Consider the following 13026-nt stretch of genomic DNA (forward strand, 5'->3'; position numbering starts at 1 on the left):
TCCTTTGTTTCTTTGTTCGCTTTTGTGCTTGCATCTGACACAGCAGTAACAAAGGTACTTCCATTTGGTTTCTGTTGAGACGATGATTAGACTTCTTTACATCTTTAGGAACATTGAAGTATCCTTAATATTTCCAAATACTGGTATAGTGTTAACCTATACATGCCATTCCAAGAATTGTACAACATCCTCAAAAATGGAGTCCCTTCTGGAAAGCATCTTAAGCTCTGCAGCTTTAGTTCTCCATAATTCCCTCAATTTATAAGGTAATTTATTTACAATAATCGACAAATTAGCAAGCAAATTTAGCTCTTGCAAATGTCCACTTCTTCCCATTGTGTTAAAACATTCTCTCAGAAAGAGTGCATATGCTTATAAAGCCTTTGTGTTCTCTGATTTTTATTACTGACCAAGAAAGAATCTTGTCTCTATCGGCCCTTACGATTTTATGTTCATCGCCAATAATGATGATGCAATAATTCTTTTGCCCTTATAAAACCTTGGTCTGGATCCATATATTGGCAACTTTTGACTAACTCCTTCACCTGTCCTCCAGGACATAATACAGATGATCTTTAGTGTTTTTAGTATTACTTTCAATATGATGTTTAAAGGATTTCATAAAGGTCAAATATTGCAATGGATCTCCATTTAAAAACAAATTTCTTTCTTAGGTATACCATATGAACCTTGTGCTGTGCTAACATAGCAGAAATTTCATTTTGTTTTGCTTGTCCACCATGGCTTGTGACTAGTTGTCTTGTGAATGGAGCTGGCTGAACTTGAACTGGTGCCATAGGTGTAGGACCTAATTCTAATTTTTCTAATTCTAATAAATAGCATTGATCTAAAATGTTGGTTCTCTGCAGGCATTCATTACCTGCTACATTTTCAATAGTTTTGAATTTCATAGTGGCATTGATGGGGATCCTTGGTATGTATGTGATGGCATTGGTGGAGATCCTTGATTTGTTGCTGGTTCTTCAGCAACACGAAGAGTTATCATTTGTTGAGTATGACCAACTTGCATGGTTGAAATGCTCTTCTTTTGGGAAGATTCATAGACTGTGCGCTCGGAAGAGATTGAATGTCGCTAGCCCTTTCCACAGGGTTGGTCATTGACATTTGAGCACTAGCAGCGTCACCCTTGGCTCCGTGCTCGAGTCTACTCATTTCTTACAGCTGCGGTACCCACTGATCTGTTGGAATGTTAGGTGCTAGCACCTTGGGTATTTCACTTTGAGTGATAGATCTTGCAGAAGCCTGAGCTAATGCTTTTATTTTAGCCATATTCATAGCATATTGTTCCTCAAGATCTAGTTTTTTTTTCTTTTCTCTCTTCAATAATCTTTTTTGTTTTTCTTATTGGAATTGTTGTTTCTTGATTTTAGATTCTTGCCTGAGTTGCTGATTCTTCATTTTAGCTTCCATATCTTCTAAAGCGTGTCTTTTCTCCAACCACTCATGTTGTGTGCAGATAGTAGCCAAGTCTGCTTGCGCCTTAGCATGCATAGCTGATATGCTTGAAGCATGTGAAGCTGTACTTGCTCTAGATGCCTTTGAAGACTTTGAAGATCTTCCTGTGCTCATAACCTTGGAAATACTATCATCATACTGCTGATTGAGTCTCTATCTTCAGCTATAGCACCAGTGGGGCTTTGCAATGTACATTCATCTGTTTCAATTCCTGCAGGGCATTATCAGAGTCTTCTTCTTGCTTGGTAGTTGAAGCCTCTTCTTCATTGGTGGCTGGCTCCAATCTCCTGCCAAACATTGTCGGTTTGCCTTGCTGGTTCAACTCACAACTAAACAGCTCTTTGAGAGGAGCTGTTTGCTCAAGGTCTTTAGCCTGATGAGACTTCTTCTCCCTCTTGGGTTCTTCACACTGCAGCTTGTCTTCTCCTCTTCTGGTTTCTGGGAACTGTAAACAAATTTGTATCTTGCATGGTCCCTTTAAGAGGATTTCTCTGGCTGAATTGTCTCACACAAGCTTGCATATCAGGCTGTTTTAATAACTTTTCAAAACATCCTTCTGGGCTTCCTGCCAGATTCTGCAAACCACTAGCTCTTTTCTTTCCAAGGTTACAGGTGTCTGCAGTCAGATAGACATTCTAACAGAAGCTTCTGGAATATTTTCAAAGGCAACTGGACTTCTTGTTAAGGCTTAAATACATCTTGATTTTTAAATCAAGTTGTAATTCTACGAGCCTTTTTCCAAACAAAGTTCACAATCATAACTTTTCTTTGACTAAAATTATAGATGACACTTTCCAAGTTCTAATATTTCCCGATTTCAAAATGTGTCATCTTTAAAGGAAACCTGAATGATAATATTCCGAATTACTATTTTATTAATCCAATAAACTAAACTTTGTAGATGAAGATTTAAGTAGCTTTAATTCATGGATAAACATTTTCATAACTTTTCATTGATATTTTCATAATGATGTATAAACAATGCATACTGTAAATGATATAATGATATTCAACTTTAAACAGATGTAAGAAGAAATAGACAAAATAAGATCAATACAAAGAAACATATCTCATGCTTGCGTCCCGTTCATAATTCTTCGAAGAATGAGATGCAAGATCTCGCTCTGCTCAGATATTACGACATATAACATCATTGTCACTATGGTATCACTACAAAAAATATTTTTCTTAAAGGGATAGGCACAAAATTAACTATGAATAAAAACACAAGGTTTTAACCTTTACAGAAGGAGGGTGGAATTTAACATATCGGAATAATGACTGATAATAACTTGCAGAATTTGTATAAATTAAATTATACTCCCCTTTTAGGGAAGATGGAGAAGGATTTGCAGAAATAGAAAGATTTATCGATTACTTTGGTGGGAATGGTTAATTCTGTTGAAATGAAAGTGATGCCAAGATTACAATATCTTTTCCAATTGCTGCCTATTTCTTTGCTGAAAAAATTCTTTAAATTACTAAATAATTGTATTAGGCAGTTCCTTTGGAATAATAAGGTGCCATGGATTTTGTTGGAAAAGTTAATTTGAAACTATATGCTAGGGGGACTTAAGGTACTGAATATCAAAAAGTACTTTTTGGCTGCCCAATCTAGATTCCTTTCTTCCTTCTTTAAAGAAAGTAGCCCCACCCTCTTGGATTCAAATGAGAGAGGGGACAACAAAAGATTTTATTTATAAGTGGAATGTTACATCAATAATAAAAAAAAGATGGATAATCTTATGTTAATATATATGATTAGAGTATGGCAAGAAATCGATGAGTGTGTTGACAAAAAGCAGGGATATCGTTAAGAGCACTATTATGCAAGTATGTGTTGCTCCCTATGAATCTGGGTAACAGAATACTAAACTCCTGGTGTGACAAAGGAATAAGATACATTGAAGATTGCTATGCAGTGGGAGTTATTATGTCTTTAGATCAACTAAAATAGAAATATGGAGTAGCTAAAGGAACTTTCTTCTGCTTCCTCCAACTAAGGTCGTTCTTGAGAGAAAGATGGTGGCCAATGTTGGTCCCACCTGAAATTGAAATGGGATAAATGATTTGGCTGGGGAACACACCTAAATTTATAATAAAAATGTATTTTGCTCTCCAGAGTGAAAGTGCAAACCAGGTTTGCAGAGGTCGAGAGAAAGATGGGAGTCAGATATAATACAAGAAAGATGTTGGTGTTTGGATAGTATGACATCAATTATAAATACAAGATTTGGATAGTTTCAGAATAACTTCCTACTCCAATTATATTTTAGACCACAGAAGCTAAATAGGTCAAAATCTGAAATATAAGAGATGTGTTTTAGATGTGGGATTGAAACAGGAATGTTTTTACATGCTACGTGGTCGTGTGTGAAGGTGAGGCCTTTTTGGCTGGATATTGCTGAAATATTAACAAGGATAACAGGAGTGGCCGTCACAGGCGACCTGGAGCTTTATCTTTTTGGTAACTTCATTGAAATAAGTAATAAATTAACTAAATTCCAATTTTCTGTTGTCAAATTAGCTTTAGCAGTGGCTATAAAGTGTATTGCAACTACTTGGAAGTCCGACACTCCTTTACTCATAGTACGATGGACTGTGGAGATGAATAGCTGTATACCTGTGGAGAAAATTATATAAGTATGATATTTATTAAGATATGGCAGCCATATTTGGTCCATATAGGGGCCCAATGATAAAAACAGATGCTGTAACAATATAAGCAGATGTGACTTCCCCGCATAGATTTTTTTTATGGATAGTTTAAGTGTGAGCTCTGTAGGTATGTGGATTTATATTTTGTAAGAAGTGGGGAGAGGCTTTCTTTCTTTTTTATATGAAAAAGTTTAATATATTGTGATAGTGAAGATTTTACTATGTATATTTATGAAAAATGAAAAATATTCAAAAAATCTAACCATTGATAATTTTGTATACTAATTACTCAAAGTTAGAGTGCGCTCTAATTTTGGAAGTGGACCTCCCATGGACTCAGAGACTGTAAGATCACACAGGCTGTGGGCTGTTGTTAACTTGCAGTCAAAGGACCCACATAGGCTGCTGGAGACTGGGTTATAGGAGCCAAGGATAGGAATTGGGATTCGAAAGGGTGATGAGATAAAGAAGAGTTCTTGAAGGCCCTCAGGCATTGAAGGCTTCCTGATTGTATCGGGTCTTTGGATCTGGAGCTCGGGTTACTGATCATTTAAACTGGACTTCTGTGGCTGAGGGAGTGCTGGAGGTGAATCCATGGACATTCATTGTCTTTGAAGGAAGTCTTGCTTCTCTTTCTCCTTTTGTTAGGGGCTCTTTGATTTGTGGCAAGCAAAGGATGAAATTTATCATGTATAATACAATTTTAATTATTTATTACATTGCAGGATTGGACAAGCCTGTCCCCTTCAGGTTCCTATCTGCTCAATTAACTGTTTTCTTAATGAGAAGTGTTCTCTGCTTCAACAATGTACAAATGCTGACTTTCATCAAATGCAAATTATTCAACAGTATTAGTTTTGAAATTGAGACTTTATCCAAGTTGAGTTATTCATAATGCTTTCAATTAGTTTACCTATATTTTAGCAAAAATCTTTCTCCAGCTTTACTTTTACTTTAAAGATGAGAACCACATTCCTATCCTTGTACATACACTGTAGGATTTGTTTCAAATACTGTAAAAATCAATTACATCATGCAAAATTGTCAATGTGTTGTTCTAGAAGTCATTCCCAGGTTAGCGCTCTACTTCAGATTATGTGACTGAACTCCCATAATCCTTCAACAGTCAACAAAATTTATGGAATAGATCCATGTTGAATGATTCATGATAGTTAAAAAGAACTATTTTAATTTAACCAAATATGAATCATTGATTTGACTGTGTTTTCTGCTGTCTGCCCAGGTCAAAAGTATGAATGCGCACAAAAATGGAATGTGTATTGCGTGTCTATCCAATGGTTCTTTAATTCTATTAAGCTGGGTGCCTGCCAAGATGAAGGCAATTATAAAGTTGAATTGGGAAGAACATCTAAAGATTTGGCTCCAAGCACTTCAACTCCTACAAATATGAACGATGCACTGAACTGTAAGTAGAGCTTAAATGCGTGTTTTTATTTATTTTTCAGTAGTGGTACAGAATTTGGTATTCCTGAATTGCTTTAGTTTAAATGATACTCAAATAGTATTATAACCAATTTGTTTTGTTTTTGTAAATTTTCACCTCAAAGTGGACATAATGCCCATTAATTTGTTATTAACTATCAGTTTAGTTTCATTCATTTGATTGACTTTATTTTACATTTATGCTTCTCCTATTTTTAGCTCGACCCCTATCAGATGTGAGCCATATTTCCAACATTAGCACGAGCTCCATCAATGAATCTGCGTTCTCTGCCATGACGGCCAGGCTTGAAGTTCCTGATGACCAACTTGAAGCACTGGATATTAGTCTTTCTGAAGTTCCTGAGGATTTGTTGGATGGATGTAAAGTAAGAATGTTTGAAGTAATTTCTCAAGAACTGTACCACTGAATAATTGTATTGAGAGGAAGTACATGGATAAGATATTTTGTTTCATGTTTGCTCATGTATAAACATTTTAAAAACATAATTCTTTATTAACCTTGTAATGACAAACTTGTTTTTCTGATTAAGAAGTATTGTAAATGGATAACATTTTGCATATAAAATCTAATGTATGAAAATATATATATATGTATTTTTGTCAGATCTATTTATCAGGATTTGGTGGTAAAAAGTTGGATAGATTAAGGCGGATGATTAACTTTGGAGGTGGTGTTCGATTTAATCAAACTTCTGAAGATGTTACTCATATAATTGTGGGAAAAGAAGATAAGGACCTGAAACAATGTTTAAACAAAATATCACACAGGTATAGTCGCTACATTACACTTGCATATCAAATATATCCTTTGCAAAACAAAATTCCTGTTGCAAGCTATTTGTTGGTTTTAATGTAACTTTCTGCTGAAATGTCATCAGGAAATGTCTCATAGCATTGTTCAAAGTCAGACTATAGTTGATAAATAGAGGTAAAAAGGTATTAGGGAGATTATGAATGTTTTCCTGGAAGAAAAATTGATAAATTTAGCAAAGAAAAATGAATAAGAAGGAACGTGCATTTTGAATGCTTTTGCTTATAATCAAATGTGTAGTAAACCTAAAGCTATGAACTTAACAGCTCAGTTTTGATGAAAGGCCATTGATTAGAAATGTTACGTAACTCTGTCTTTCTACTAATGTTACCTGACCACTTATTACTTTTGGTATTTTTCATTTTTATTTTAGTTTTATTACATCTATAGTTTTTTTGGTTTTTAATGGTAACATTAAATATGATCTGCTATTTGTTTGTATTATCAATATCTTTGATTATTATGTATCTTTTTTGGTTAACCCTGAACTAAGAAAATCTATTAGTTGCAAGATTCAAAATCTCTGGAGTATATTTATGAAGCAGAAATTGATTTTTTTTTTTGCACAGATGATTTTGATCTGTGTTCTATCACCAGAGAAGATAGATACTTTGCACCTTTTATCTTGAAACTTTTATATTTTTTTTTTTTTTTTTTTTTTTAAATTTTTTTATTTTTCACACCATAAATCACATTACCATGATATACACTATTTCTTTTCACACATATACAGTGACTTTTTCTCCCCCCCCCCCTTTCCTCCCAAACCACCCCCCCACCCCCCCCCTCATCCATTTTAGGTATACAATCTAGGTTGCATTAATCCAGTCAGACAATGTTGTCATTCAACAAAATTACACCAGAAATTCTACTGAGTCCATTCTTTTCTTTCCTTCTCCTTCTATCAACTTAGGTAATGTTTGTCCCCGGTAGGTTTTCGCTATTGTATTTAATGTAAGGCTCCTATACTTGTTCGAATATTTCAATATTATTTCTTAACCAATATGTTATTTTTTTCTAATGGAATACATTTATTCATTTAAATTTGGTAGTTTCTTCCTTTTAATTTGGTTATGTATTCCATTAATATTTAAAGACATATAGTTCAGCGTAGCCCTTTTATATTTTGTTTATCTTCTCTTTCCGTTTTTCCATCATTACCTTTCCTCCTTTTCCATTTCTGTTTTCTTATTTTCAACTCTTCATAAGACAACATTCCTACAACATCTAACATTTTCCTTATTCTCCTATTTCTATCTTATTTATCCCCAATCTCCCCTTCACCTCCTGAGTTGTCCTTTATCCCTTGTCGGACAACCACATCTCCCCTCTCCATTTGGATTTGCGAATCCACTCGCAAGCGTCAACTGATTGTGCAGTGACCGCTATTTCCCCCCACCCCGCCTCCCCCAGAAAAGATTTCACTTTTCATATGTCACAAAGGTCCCTCTTTTAATTCCCTCCTTATTCTCTCTATTCCATTACCTTCCCTTATTAATTCTTGTCTATACTATCTATATTTTCCTCTAAGTACAGATACATTCATGTATGCTCATTGTCTCTATTCACTCTTATACCTCTTTACCTGCATACATATCAATCGTGATCATTTTTACTCTCATTACCCGTCTTCATCCCTCAGTCTATTTTTGTCTTTACCCACATACATATCAGTCGTGATCATTTTAACTCTCATTACCCGTCTTCCTCCCTCAGTCTATTTTTGTAATTGTTCTGCAAATTTTCGTGCTTCTTCTGGATCCGAGAATAGTCTGTTTTGCTGTCCTGGAATAAATATTTTCAATACCGCTGGATGCTTTAGTATAAATTTATACCCTTTCTTCCATAAAATCGCCTTTGCTGTATTGAACTCTTTTCTCTTCTTTAGGAGTTCAAAACTTATATCTGGATAAATGAAGATTTTTTGCCCTTTATACTCCAGTGGTTTGTTGCCCTCTTTTACTTTTTCCATTGTCTTCTCCAGTACCTTTTCTCTTGTAGTATATCTTAGGAATTTTACTACAATAGATCTTGGTTTTTGTTGTGGTTGTGGTTTAGAGGCCAATACTCTATGTGCCCTTTCTATTTCCATTTCATGCTGTAGTTCTGGACATCCTAGGGTCTTAGGGATCCACTCTTTTATAAACTCCCTCATATTCTTGCCTTCTTCATCTTCCTTAAGGCCCACTATCTTTATGTTATTTCTTCTGTTATGGTTTTCCATTGTATCTATTTTTTGAGCTAGTAGTTCTTGTGTCTCTTTAGTTTTTTTATTAGATTTCTCCAATTTCTTTTTTAAGTCTTCTACCTCCATTTCTGCTGCTACTGCCCGCTCTTCCATCTTGTCCATTTTTTTTCCCATTTCTGTTAAGGTCATCTCCATTTTAATTATTTTCTCCTCTGTGTTGTTTATTCTTTTTCTTAAATCCTTAAATTCCTGTGTTTGCCATTCTTTAAATGATTCCATGTATCCTCTAATAAGAGCAAGTATATCCTTTACCTTGCCTCTCTTTTCTTCTTCTATTTCACCATACTCTTCCTCTTCTTCTTCCTCTGGGTTGACCATCTGTTGTTTCTTTGTTGCCCTTTCCTCCTCTTCTATCTTGTTTCTATTGTCTTCTGTGGTCTCTTCTTGCTGCAGGTGTTCTGCAGCTGTCGTTGCCGGCTGTGGAGATCGACTCTCCAGCTGGTCCCCCCTCCCGTCGGTGTGTTTTTTTTCATTCGCATCGCGCATGCGCGAAACTTCGCGCATGCGCGGTTGCGCACTTTTGTTCGGCTCTGCGAGCCATTTTTGTAGTCCATTATTTACCGACCTGAGGGAGCGGGTTTCTCTCTCCGCAGCGGGCCTCTTCGGACAGGTAAGGCCTTCACCTTTTTCCTCCTTTGTCTTCTCTTCCTCTCTTCTTACCGTTGCTTTCGACTTTTCTTTTTTTGTCGCCATCTTCTTTCCACCTTTATACTCACTTTTCTGTAACTTTTATTTCTGTGCCTTTGTGTTTTCTCTTGTTTTTCCCGACTTTTCTGGAGAGGGCTGGAGTTCACCGTCCGGCCACTACTCCATCACGTGACTCCTCGAAACTTTTATATTTTTAGATTAAAACAGAAAGTATTAGAAATACTAATTCATGTTGATATCCTTTCATCAGAACCAAAATGAGCTGGAAAGTCTGAATTTATTTCTTATTTCCAACTGCAAAATGAATGGAAAACGTGTTAATTTGGTTATGTAGCAGATCTCATGTCATTGCTCACAGAAAATGAGTCAATATTTTTAATGTATTTGTTCTCTGGTCCTGAGAAATACTTTGCTGTGATTTATTGATGCACTATTTTATAAGGTAACCAGTTAGCTGTGGGTCTGGAGTTACTCATCATCCAATCAGTTGGCATATATAATGATGGCATATTTAAAATCCCTGGAAAGCATTGGTGAAGAAGATGGATTTTGTAATGACAGTCTATCACAGTGGTTGTCAACCTTTTTTTTTCCCACTCACATACCACTTTAAGTATTCCTTATGTCATAGGGGCTCTGTGATTAGTAAGGGATTGCTTAAGGTATTATGTGGGTGAAAAGAAAAAGTTTGAAAACCACTGTGTTAATCGTAGCTAATTGACTCGTTATGCACAGGGTTTCATAACTCAAAAGGAAATGGACCAATAACAATTTTTCTCAAGCAAGATATTTCAGTAACAATTGAGTCTCGAACAGTGATTCTCAATCTTCCCTTCCCACCCACTTAAGCAATCACTTACTAATCACAACACCTATGGCATAGGGATTACTTAAAGTGATGTTAATGGAAAGAAAAAGGTTGAGAACCACTGGTCTAACATTTTTGCGGTTGCCATAACTGATTTCAGCTCTAAATTTTTCATATTGCTGTGGTGGGATTGAAATTTGAGCTTCTATGCCCTTGGAAACAAATCTAAAAAATACAATCACTGTAGAAGTAGATGATAGCACTTTCATTTCCGTTACTCATCCTGGTTAAGTCCTATCGCAGAAAATTTGTTTTATTCATGTATTCTTTTGAAGAATTTTACATTTGAAGAAATGTAAAACTTTAATTGTTGAAAAATCCTGATGGTACAACATCGATCTCATTCATAAATACAGGATGTGAGTTGGGGGCTTACAATCCAAGTGGTGTGCATGGCAACCACTTACTCTGACAATGTGAAATGTTGCACTTTAAGTCAAACCAGGGTAGGATTTACACAATGAATGATAGGACTCTGGACTGTTGTAAAACAGAGAGGCCTAGGTGTCCAAATGCATAATTTCTGAAAGTGACAATGCAGGTGGCACTGGTGGTGAAGAAGATAGTTGATTGCTTTCCCTCATTGGGAGTGATGTTAAATACTAAGCTTAAGTGAGACCATATTTGGAAAACTGTGTGCAGTTCTGAGCATTGAGTTATAGGAAGGACATTAATGAGTTGGAAGGTGTGCAGAGGAGGTTCACAAAAATGTTTTCAAAGGAGTTAAATAGGCCAGGTCTCTTTTCCCTAAAGCATAGGTGGCTGTTTATAAAATAATGAGGAGCATGTTTCAGGTGAATGTTCAGTGTTTTCCCAGAGTAGATGATTCCAGAAATGCAGGGCATAGGCTAAAAGTGAGAGGGAGAGATTTAAGAGGGAATTGAAGGGCAGCTTTTTCACTCAGAGTATGGTCTGTATCTGTAACAATCTGCCATAGGAAACCAATGAAGAGGGCATAGTTTAGATGATCAGAGACATTTGGACTGATAGATCAGTAGGAAGGGCTTGGAAAACAGTGACCAAATACAGATAATGGGACAAGCCCAGAATTTAACTTGGTCAGTGTGGATGAATTGGTCCGAATGTGCTAGGAGTGTATAGTGGGACCAGGGGCCAGACTGGCCACAGTTTTGATTGATATCAGGAATGTGGATAGGTGTGCCAGATCTAGGATCTGTGGTGCTTATAGATTTCCCACTCACTAAATTCACTGGGTTTATTGTAAAATTTGTTAAATACTATTCAACATGTATAGATAAAAACAGGAGTATCATTGAGTGAACTGCAGAGACATAGTCCAACAGTACCAAAGTCCTAAGAGTACTGGATTGCTGAAGTTTTATTTTGTCATTCTGCTTTCCCTTGTTTTTTTTTTCTTGTTTTGCTTTGCTTCCTTTGTCTTTGCTTAAGTTTATATCTCCTTCCACTTTTGCTCGCTTCTACCTTTCCTGCTATTCATAAAAGGCATATTGGATGATGCTTTGTGCAGCACCAATATTCAGTCTGCAGGGGCAATTCTGTGCTTCCTATTTTTCTTAGACAGTCAATAAATGCTAGCCTTGCCAGTAATGTCCAGATCCCGAAAAATGATTCAAGATAAAAAAGCCTGAGTGACCACCTTTAAATATTGGGGATCCAATATCACCTTAGACCTAATATCTAGTGTATAAGGAAAGGGGACAAAATCACAAACAAACTGACAGCAATACAGAACTGTGAAGCCATTAGCCTTGCCACCAGAATCAGATAAAGGCAAAGCTCACCGAAATGTCAAATTTTTCTTGGCTTTGCCTTAAAATGTTTGGCTGTGCATGATGAGATGCAATGAAAACTTTGTATAATCTGATTCATGAACTAAATCGTTTTTGTGGCAGTCTGGCAATTTTGTGTTCATTGTTATGTATGACATAAAATTATAAATATTATTAATTAAAGATTATTAATTGAATTTATATATCACAGCTGATGTGGGAGTAAAAACAATTCTGAAGAAACTCAGCAGGTCAAACAATGTACTTTATATTAGCAAAGATAAAAGTACATTACCAACGTTTTGGGCTCGAGCCCTTCATCAAGGTATATGATGTGTTGGGAGTTGAACTCCAGTCTCTGGTTATTAGCCAGGTTTTTAGATTGCTGTCCAGTTATTTAACTTTTGTACCACTACCATACCCAAATTAGGTATAAAATAGTAAGCCAATGGTTTATGTGGAATCGTAAGTCATAATTAGGACAGGCCACTTGTTGAAATTGAAGACACTTGATATATAACATTGTTGGTCATGATGAGTTATCTTTCAAAGATTTCCAACTTTTCATTGGAATTATATTTATTGAACTAATATTTGTGTTAGGCCACATGTGGTTACAGCAAAATGGTTGGTGGATTGCTTTTCCAAGAAACGTCTTCTTCCTGCTGAGCAGTATTTCCATCCAAATTATCAGCCTGATGTTCCAGTACCAGGACATGTCAGCGGTAACCAAACTCATTTGACTCTGAATGGGATTGACACGATGAAAGCAACCAAAGTCAGTCTGAACAGACAGCAACAAGCAGACGATGATCTCCTGTTTCAGTACCTGGAGAACGACAAATCTGTAGGTGAGAGACTAATCTTTTATTTTTCAATTTCAAATATTATAGTAACGTGATGCACGGTTTCTTTCCTCGGGCTTGGGCATTATTGGGTCAGTATTCATCTTTTTTAACTTTATGCTTAACCTTAATTTTGGATAAGACTTGAAACTTTTTCTTTTCACTAGTTATAAGGAAGCTTATCAGTGCTGTTGTATAATAATCAATTATTTTATCTTGGATTTGAAGTAGATGACCATATTCTTCCTCATATTGAA

General features: G+C 35.9%; 1 protein-coding gene across 5 annotated transcripts in view; it reads left to right on the forward strand.

Moving 5' to 3' along the window:
• Positions 1-13026, forward strand: part of topbp1 (DNA topoisomerase II binding protein 1) — a 130339-nt gene that overhangs the window by 42289 nt on the left and 75024 nt on the right. For all 5 annotated transcript variants that reach the window (XM_069909114.1, XM_069909105.1, XM_069909095.1 and 2 more), the window contains 4 exons: positions 5378-5560; positions 5797-5963; positions 6203-6366; positions 12528-12775. In XM_069909114.1, the coding sequence (XP_069765215.1) occupies positions 5378-5560; positions 5797-5963; positions 6203-6366; positions 12528-12775 (762 nt within the window). The remainder of the gene's footprint in view (positions 1-5377; positions 5561-5796; positions 5964-6202; positions 6367-12527; positions 12776-13026) is intronic.

The sequence above is a fragment of the Narcine bancroftii genome, chromosome 1 (assembly GCF_036971445.1).
Source record: "Narcine bancroftii isolate sNarBan1 chromosome 1, sNarBan1.hap1, whole genome shotgun sequence".
In the NCBI taxonomy this organism is placed as follows: domain Eukaryota; kingdom Metazoa; phylum Chordata; class Chondrichthyes; order Torpediniformes; family Narcinidae; genus Narcine; species Narcine bancroftii.